This window comes from Poecilia reticulata, linkage group LG21 (genome assembly GCF_000633615.1).
Source record: "Poecilia reticulata strain Guanapo linkage group LG21, Guppy_female_1.0+MT, whole genome shotgun sequence".
In the NCBI taxonomy this organism is placed as follows: Eukaryota; Metazoa; Chordata; class Actinopteri; order Cyprinodontiformes; family Poeciliidae; genus Poecilia; species Poecilia reticulata.
In genome coordinates, this window is record NC_024351.1 from 20,713,184 (window position 1) to 20,722,496 (window position 9,313).

Here is a 9,313-nt window from a genome sequence, read left to right on the forward strand (position 1 = left end):
CTAGCTGCATGTTTTCAACTTTTGGAACACAGAAATGTCCTCATTCTTTCTAGAAAATTTCTGACATTTTTCTTGTTTTTTTGTCAGAAATGTAGGCTTTTTTCTCTCTACAAAGGCCCTGGTGCGTACAGTTCTCCTCCGTCACCAGCTCCTCCTGTCTTTCAGGTGGAGAGCACCAGCCGGCCCGACCTGGCGCTCTTCCTCATCAAATACCTGATGATGCTGATTGTGGGAATCCCCTCTGTGTTCTGGGTAGGCAGTAAGAAGACCTGCTTCGAGTGGGCCAGCTTCTTCCACGGCAAGAGGCGCAAAGAGTACGTACCCACTGCACCACGACACCATCAGGGGTACATTCCATCAATTTTGTCGTGGTAGGACTATTTAATCTAGAAAATKTTCTTTTTATCACTGGACTTTTCTGTCAGAAAAACGTTTGAGGCAACAAAAGCTGAACATTTTTCCARCTTGTGCATGTCTCAGAAATTTCTGCATCTGAAAAAGAAAAGAAAAAAAAAAWTWGTGAGAAAAATCTCAGAAGTTCTGAGATTAATCWCAGAGATTTTCCAGAAGTTTTTTCTCACAATTTTTTGACTTTAGCAGCTCAGACATTTAAGTTTTCTCAGAAAATTGTACTATTATTTGTATCAATCTTCAAAGGCCCTAATACGGGTCAGGCGGGTCGCCCTCTGGGCCCAGACTTGTGTCCAGTTGTCTGGTCCATGTTGGTTCTGGTCCATGTTGGTTCTGGTGTTTGCTCCAGAGTTGTCAGGCTGTTGGTGAACACAAGCCCCTCTCTGCACCCCCCCTCCTCCAAACTCAGAGCATTAACCCCCTGTCCCACTGCCTGCTCCACCCACTCCTCCATCCTCTCCTACCACACCCACCGCCCCACCACCTTCCCCTTGTCCCTCCCCACCCTTCTGCGTCTCTCTCTGCCCACCTTCTCCTCMTCCTCATCTTCCTCCTCGGCCTCCTCCCTGCCCCGCCGCAGTGGGATGGTCAACGACAGCCGCCAGGTTCTCCAGGAGCCCGACTTCGCTCAGCTGCTGTACCGGGACCCCAACACGCCCATCGTGAGGAAGTCGAGGGGCACGTCCACCCAGGGCACCTCCACCCATGCCTCCTCCACCCACTTGGCCATGCTGGACGAGCCGCCCAGCGCCAGCACCAGCCGGGCCGGATCAGTGCGCAGCGCTCGCTCTAAGATGAGCAGTTACCACGGCAGCCTGCACYGCTCCAGAGACGGCAGGTGGGTTTCCCCCGTCACCTCTCCAGATGTTTGGATGTTGGTTGCTGAACTTGTCCTGGCTCTCCCYGGCAGGTACACGGCGTCCAGCATGCCCCGCCTCAGTGATCAGTCCAGACACTGCAGCACCAACCGACTGGACGGCCTGTCCAGACACGACTCCGCCTTGCGCCTGGACAGCCAATCGCGGCACAGCAGCACCAGAGACTTGAGTGGCGCCGCGCAGGCCGTCCTCGGTGTCCCCGGAAACGGGATTCACCGGATGTTGGACGAGGACGGAGCTGCAGCCTGAAGGGACAAATGAAGGAGGGAGACCCGCCCCGGGTCGGAGTGGGACCCAGAACCAGACTGTTGATCCAGTCAGAGGAAGGGAAGTACTTTTGGATCTTTGCCTTAATGTCTCTCAGCTTTATCTGCCAACCCAGCTGATCCAAAAAAAAAAGACTCTCCAAGCTGACAAATGGAGACGAAACTTTGGACCTAGACTCCTGAGCCTGACAAAAACAAAATGTGAATTTAATTTTTTTTGTACCTGTTTAATTTGTGACTTTGAAATGGACTTAATGAATGAGACAGGAGCTTTGTCCTCAAGCCTGGGCATCTTGGCACTCAAAATATTTAAAGCCTGATTTTTCCCTTTAGCTCAGGCATCTGATGCAGTTTTGGGTGTCACATGTGAAGCTTCTCTGAAGCTTCACATGTGAATCTTCTTGTGAAGCTTCGTGTTACATCAGCCTGTTTTACACCGTCCCGAACGGTAGCTGTGTTTCCATTGACCATATAATTGCACAAATTGACATTTTAAATATAAATTTGCTTACAAAAACATGCTAATTTCAAAAAACTCTTTTTTGCTAAAACGTTCTAGCACTCTGTGGTGTTTTTGTTTTTGGTAAATTGGTATATTTTTGGAAAAACTTTTATTGCATCACATGATGCTGCCACTGGCTCAAACCACGAAGAAGACGACAGGAAGTGATCAGCAAACTTATTCATATGTAATTTTTATCGTTTTATTTAATGGAAAGATCACAACTGCAAAATATAGGCACTTTTGCGCACATTTGTAATGGAAACGCAGCTACTGATGCACAATTGCACTGACAGAACAGAGGAAGTGTTTCAAATTTTTTGGTTCTTTGCGTCAAAACCCATTTAATGTTGAGGGACAGGAGTGGAGCCGCACTGTCTCCACAGATTGAGAATCAATTCAAAACCTTTCTACCTTTATTGTAACGTATATCCTGTACATCTTTTTTTTTATCATTTTGAGGGAGAAAAAATAAAGGTGCAACTACCTTTGAACTAATGCTGTACTAATAGACTTTAAAAGCATTCAGTCCTTTTTGTGTAGGAGTCTAGCAGCCCGCTCTGCTTGGAGGACGTCTGTCTACATCAACTTATCAACCCTCCAGATTTGCAAACCCTTCTGTAGATCAAGATGTATATATACTTGGACTCATTGGGAGGCTGAAAGATAAAATCCATCTACAACTTTCTAATTGCAACTTTTACCACCGTCATTGAAAAAAAAAAACATGTTTCACATCAAGAAGAGTTAACCTCCAGATCATTTATTCCAAGTTGCTCCCTTTTTAAATTCCCCCTTATATCAAATGTTTGATTGAAATGTACAGGATGAAATGTACAATATATGTGGAAAGGTTTTGAACTGAGATCGTCTCATATCATTAACAGAATGTGTACATTGGAGGACCACCTGATGCAACAGTGCTTAAATCTCAACTTTGGTCTCTTAGCAACAAGGAGCACTGAGCTTAGGTGCAATTTGGAGGCGTGTGTGTCCCTTTCCGTTGCTCCAAGCACAATTCCAACTGCTTGCCAACCCAAGAAAGTAGCTTAGAAAAAACATTTCTTTTGGTATTTTAGCAACCAGCACTATTGAGCCCAGGTGCAATTTGGAGGYGTGTGTCCTCCAGSCATTGCTCCTGTACAGTGAAATYCTAAGTAGTCTGTTTAAATGTGTCCCTACTTGTAGCTACTGTAAATGTTACTKATGTCTTGTTTATAGATGTAAAGTTTTCATTTGTAATAAAAGCTTTTTAAAGAATCCATTTGGAGAAATGACCACACGGCAACACAATGGGTGTGTATTTGTAACAGCCCTCCGCTTTATTGAAATACATCGGAGTCGGGTTAATATGAGTTCTCCACATCAGTGTGGCAGCCAGTTCCATACATTATTTTTGACCTTACACCTTAAATATTTTTGTGCAAAAAGGAATCTACATCACCTGTAGTGGGTGTTATCCTCAGTAAAACGCCCAAACCGTTCCAAAAAAGGAGCAAGTAAAACAAACCAAAAAAAAGGATTACATCTAGAACATGCAAAACTGTACAAATTATTACAAAGCAATCCTAGAAAAAAAAAAGTGTAATATGATATGAAAGAGCAAAAATAATATAGAAGGTACTGTAGATAAGACCTCACTGAAATGTAAAGGCGTTTGATTTTGTTTAGGCCTTCCTCCACAGAAAACTGGCACTTTGGCCATCGAATCACCTGCCACCCTTCGACCCACGCCATCCGTCCCATAGGCCGACCTCAACACATTTCCTGAGATTTCCTTCTTCACTCCAGAACGTCTGGGATCAGTCAGGTTTTTTTTTTTGTTTTTTTAACATATCGACCGATGTTCAAACACCCCCCGCCCAAACAAAGTCTGCTTCCTTTCCCTCCTACCGGACGCCACTTGCAGGCGAGAAATGGAGAGCTGCAYGCTTAAAAAGRTTCAGGGTGTTGGAAAATAAGCTTTGAGCTTCAAATCACAATAGAAAATAAAATCCATAAACAAAACACTTGGAATGAGGTACAGAGAGCTAATTTGTTGGATTCAACAGGGGGAAGCAGCAGGAATGACCACTGAAGTATGTAATGTTTGATTCCCTTACATGGAGCTGATCCTGACAGGCTTCAACTTGGACTCTGCAATGGGGGGGAAAGAGAAAATACTGTGTACAATAGGAATGTTTATTCTAAGTTTATCCAAAAGAAAACTGTTTCAACTTTAAGAATGTTTCTGTGTTTTAAATAACAGAAAATGGTGTTTGATTTGTGTCTAATCCACACAGGCTACTGTCAGATTCTGCTCCATAAATTGTCAGATTTTGCTCCATGAGTTGTTCCTTTTGTAAATGGGGTTCAAAACTGGCAAAAATAAATGGCAGAAACTACTAAACAGATACAATAAAATACAACCAAAAAATCCCCCTAAAACCAAACCAGAGAGCAAGTTTTGAGCTCCAGCCCAGTTAGTATTAGCGAAACAATCAGAAATGCATCAGAGTCACGCGCTGGTTTAAGTGTTTACATTCCTTATTTTAGTGTTCTGTTTCCATCAAGAGCTTTTAATTGACATTTTAGCACATTTTTAACGAGCAAAGGCTGTGACAAAAGAAAGAATGTCACCAAAATGTCCCTCTTTTGTCCGTTTTTGGTTAAATAGAGCTTATCCATCGGTAGAGGGGTCGACCTTTTTTCCATCCTGGTACCACGGCCCATCGGATGACCAGAGGAGCCATAGGGATGAGGCGTTTGCTGCGTAAAACCACCACCTCAGTGTACGAGCGTAGATACATGTGTGATAGTAGGTTGGTGAGAAATGCACATTTTCCCCTAGAKAGTTTGAGCAGTAGTGTCAGTCCATAAATGGGGGGTGGAGGAGAAAAACACAAAAACCAAAAACACAACACAACGTGTCAGACTTAGAATATAAAACTAACTCATAAAACTGATTAAAAAAACAACAAAGTGGTTTAAAAATGGCTTTTTGTGTGAATAAAAACTCAAAATCACTCAAAACAAAAACCAGAAAACCAAATCAGGATTTCTTTGCTCATTCCCCGTGTAGTTCTCTATAGTATTTTCCTTATCATATATTACTCTACTTTGAACCTATGTACATCATCGCGATGGGAGTCAGTGAGTTGGTCAGTTTGGTTGCACAGCAAAGTGGAACGTCTAACGCTACGACGACGGAGGACGCCTCCCTGGATTAACCAATGAGGAAGAGAGTAGCACAGTAGGAAGTAGGAAGGTTTTTTGCAAATGCTCAAAATAACAAGAATAATTAGAAAATATAAAGTCACTGCACTGAGTATCAGGAGAAAACTAAAACTCATTCCTTTTCTTTCTCACTTCCTTTTTTTTATTTTAAATAYGCAACATTTTTCGCAACACCCAAAGAAAAAGCGACTGTGGGAAAACGTTTGCTTCGTGTCTCATGGAAACAAACCTAACCTTCCCCACCTAAGATTGATAAATAAATTAAAATTGTCCCCCTGAAACCCAGCTGGTCCTATGTACAAATACAAATCATTTTCTCTCATCGATAATCCGCTTCTTATTTTTTTCTGTTGCATCGTAAAGTTTGGCGTGTCTATGCGAATCTCTAAAGAGGGAAGGAGGGGCTGGGTAGGGAAGAGTGYCAGTGTCTATTCTGGATAATCATAGTGCATCTCTCATTCACTCATGTGGGGGTTTCCCTCGAAAAGGCCCAGAGTTGAAGTGTTTCCGTCCAATCAGGAAGCAACGTCCAGAGGCAGTTTATTAGGAGGAGGGAGCGGCGGATGGGAGATGCAGTTCTCTGGGCAGTGGAGGCAGGAGGAGGGGTTGGTGTAGGGGCGAGGTTAGGGAGTCCTGTGCTGAATGGGGAGAGGGGGGCAGGTGGGAGGGCTCATGTGTCCCAGCCCATCCGGTCTGTGCTCTCCAGGGACAGGGACTTGGTCTTGTGTGGGGACGCCGGGCTGGGGGGACTGCTGAAGGTGGAGCTGTTGGAGGCCGTGGAGTGACGGGGGGAGTCCGAGTCCTGGAGGGGAGGAGACGGAAAGAGAGAGAGGAGGAGTTAAAAACGGATAATAAAAAAAAATGACAGGAAAGAGGGCTAAGATTCAGATTCTGTCATCAAAATACACTGCAAAACACAAAACCTTACAAGCATTTGCTTTAGTTTCTACTGCAAATATCTGAGTAAACGTGAAACAGGACAAAATTAACTTGCAAGTTACTTTTCAGCAAAACATAGGAGCTTGTTTTAAGTTCCTCAATATTCGCCCAATATATCTTAATATTGATGAAAAAACTGAGTAAAATAATCTTCCAGGGAAACTAGTATTTTTTCATCAACATTAAGAAAAAAGTTAGTTTTGTCTTATTTCAACCATAATAAGATATTTGCTCTGGGAACTAGACAACTTGGTGATATTTTGTGTTTTTGTGGTGTGAAAACTTTGGGATTTTCTTATGACTTCTGAAAGTGGAGATGATGCCCTGCAAAGTATTCACACCCCCTTCAACAATTCCTCACTTTGACACCCACAAACTTTAACTTTGAGATTTAGTGCGACAGACCAGCACAAAGAAGTGCACAACTGTGAACAACGTGTGTTTCAAAGGATTCATCACACCTAATGTGGTGAGTTCAGCTACTCAACCCCATTTAGTCTGACACACCAAAATAAAATCCAGTGAAACTGATCGCAGTCTACAGTGAACATGGAAGAAGATGCTCTGATCTAACGCGACATAACAGCCTGAAAACAACCATCATGCTGTGGGAATAGCTTTTTTTTTTTTCCAGGGGTGACATGGAATGGAGGATGGAGGACCAGCCTGGGCAGAGCTTCACCTTCAAGCAGGAAACGTGCAGCTAGAGCTTCTGTAGGATTACTTTAGTAATCAATTATTCTATCAATTTATCGATTAATCAGTTAAAATAAAGAAAAATGGACATTCTACAGATTTTCCATTTAACCACATAAACCTTTTTTATACATTAAAATACATTAAAAGATGCAAATAAAAGAACTAATTCACTTTTTGAAATAAGAAAATAAAACATTTTATTGCAGTAACATCATTCCTTTAGTACGCCACTTGGGGAAAACGTATTTACAAATCTTAAATGCAAATTGTATATATATTTTTTGTAGAGTTCTGTTTCAATTACTGCTCTGAATATGTTAGGGGTTTTTCCAGCAAATGGCATTTTTCGTGACGATTAATTCAATAATTGATTTATCATGACTAATCGTTTCAGACCATTCTAAAGCATATTCATGCRTTACACAATGGTCTAGTAAAAGTCCAGACTTAATTTAGAGATCATATTACTTCCCAGTTGTCTATTTGTACAAACTACACATTATTTTCTGTTCACAATAATGCCTTACAGTGTTGGTCTATCACAAAAGTCCCAAGTTACTGTGGCGATTACAACTCAGCATGATTCATTCATCTGCTGTGAGGGATGCAGTCCAGCACTTCACCAGCAAATCAAMACKTCAACTGACCGGGAGGGATCAGCARAAACCAAACATGCAGGCTGGAGCCCATGATGGAGGAGTGGAAGGTTTCTGATTCACCCTGAACTCATCACACACAGTCCGACTCGCAGGAGACCAATAAATTACTGYGACTGACTCTGAAAACGAGACGATTTGGGCCAAACAGGAAGTGTGGCGGCTTCAGACCGAGTGCTGGGTTGAAGTGTGTGTGATTCTACTTCCTGTCCTCAGGTCAGCGATGCCATCCTTCTGATTTGTTCTGGTTTAAACTCACTAAAACCCCACAGATCCTACTGTGACTGCAACACAACACACCGTGGAGCAGCTTGAAAACACTGCAGAAACTAAATCTTACCAAGTAGTTTTGCTCTAGTTTCTACTGCAAATATCTTAATACGCTTCAATTAAGACAAAACTAATTTAAAAATAACTTTTCAATAAGAAATAGAAGCTTGTTTTAATTAAATAGTTATTAATTAAAAATGCATAGTCTCCCTGGCAATTATTTCACTTTTAACAAGACATTTTCACGTTATAAGTGGAATAATCTGCCAATGGAACTCGTAATTCTTCAGTAATATTAATGAACTATTTACCTAAAACAAGCTTCTAGTTTTTGCTGAAAAGTTACTTTTTGTTTCGTTTTRTTTTAATTGAAGTGTGTTAAGATATTTGTAGTAAAAACTAGACAAAAATACTTTGTAAGAGTCTGTGTTTTTGCAGTGAAAGTGTCGGCCTTTGTGCGGTAATGTACCAAAAAAACGTGCAGCAGGATTTACCYAAAGCATGCAACCTCACTTCCAACCAGTCTACTTCACACTTCCTTCATCTGGATTTTGTTCATTTAGCCAGTAAACACTGAGAAGATCCAAACTTATGCTTTGTTTTATCCTGGTTGGGAACATGAGCAGGCCACCAGGGGGCGGTATGGAGGCAGACATGCTGTGATTCAGCAATGAGAAGCAGCRTTGTCACAACAGAAGCCTGATGGTGCAGAGAGAGGGGGAGGGGAGGCGGCGTCGTTCCAATGATAACACGCATATGTGTGTGTGTGTGTCAGTGTGTGTGTGAGATCAGCAACACGGTGCTCTCTCGCTTCTGTGTGTTTGTCGTTGCAGGTTGAACACTTTACCTTCATCTTACTAAGCAGGGTCCTTAAAGCCCTTTTCAGATCGGGGGTCTTCTCCGACGGCGAGACTGCCTGCCACTGCAGAGGAGAGTTCACACTCAGCACCCAGACAACATGCTGGGGAGGGSGGACAGGCATGGGAGGCGGGGTTCAGCTGGGTCGGGTCAGGGGGGCAACAAATGTGGCAAAATGGGAGGCGGAAACATCCAGGCTCATGAGGATGGGACAGGCAGGAGGGAAGACGCTGGCCGGCTACCATAGCAACAACCTTGTTATGATCACAGAGAGGCTAAAACACCGGAGAGCTGGGATGAGGTGGAATGGCTGAAACAGCTGCTGGGATGATTGGGACTGATGGGAACCAGTCTGAGGGAGTTCCTGGTTCAGCTAGGGGAACGTTCACGTTCATGGTCTCAGTCTAGAACTACAGCGCCTCGCACAAGRATTCAGAAAACCCAGAGCTCCTTCACACCCGTCGCATCACAGCCACAAACTTCACCAGATCCTAATGCCGCTTCGCTTAGAGGGCAGAGGAGCAGCATCATCAGGAAGTGGAGAGCAGAGGATGAGTGGTTTAAAAAGAAATGACAAGATAGAAATTTGCTCCGCCGGAAAACATGGTGGAAATATTT

General features: G+C 43.0%; 2 protein-coding genes across 8 annotated transcripts in view; one reads left to right on the forward strand and one right to left on the reverse strand.

The window, feature by feature from the left end:
- The window catches only part of fzd3a (frizzled class receptor 3a), a 28,106-nt gene extending 24,785 nt beyond the window's left edge, over positions 1–3,321 (forward strand). For 4 of the 7 annotated variants that reach the window (XM_008398184.2, XM_008398183.2, XM_008398186.2 and 1 more), the window contains 3 exons: positions 166–314; positions 821–1,249; positions 1,322–3,321. In XM_008398184.2, coding sequence (XP_008396406.1) covers positions 166–314; positions 821–1,249; positions 1,322–1,538 — 795 coding nt within the window. In that variant the 3' untranslated portion in view covers positions 1,539–3,321. Of the gene's footprint in view, positions 1–165; positions 315–820 lie in introns of all 7 variants that reach the window. The other 3 variants (XM_008398187.2, XM_017302228.1, XM_017302229.1) reach the window with 2 other exon arrangements.
- Positions 3,322–3,867: 546 nt separating this feature from the next.
- Positions 3,868–9,313, reverse strand: part of cdc42bpab (CDC42 binding protein kinase alpha (DMPK-like) b) — an 89,940-nt gene continuing 84,494 nt past the window's right edge. The window contains exon 43 of the mRNA XM_017302126.1: positions 3,868–6,075. Within this exon, the coding sequence (XP_017157615.1) occupies positions 5,944–6,075 (132 nt within the window). The 3' untranslated portion in view covers positions 3,868–5,943. The remainder of the gene's footprint in view (positions 6,076–9,313) is intronic.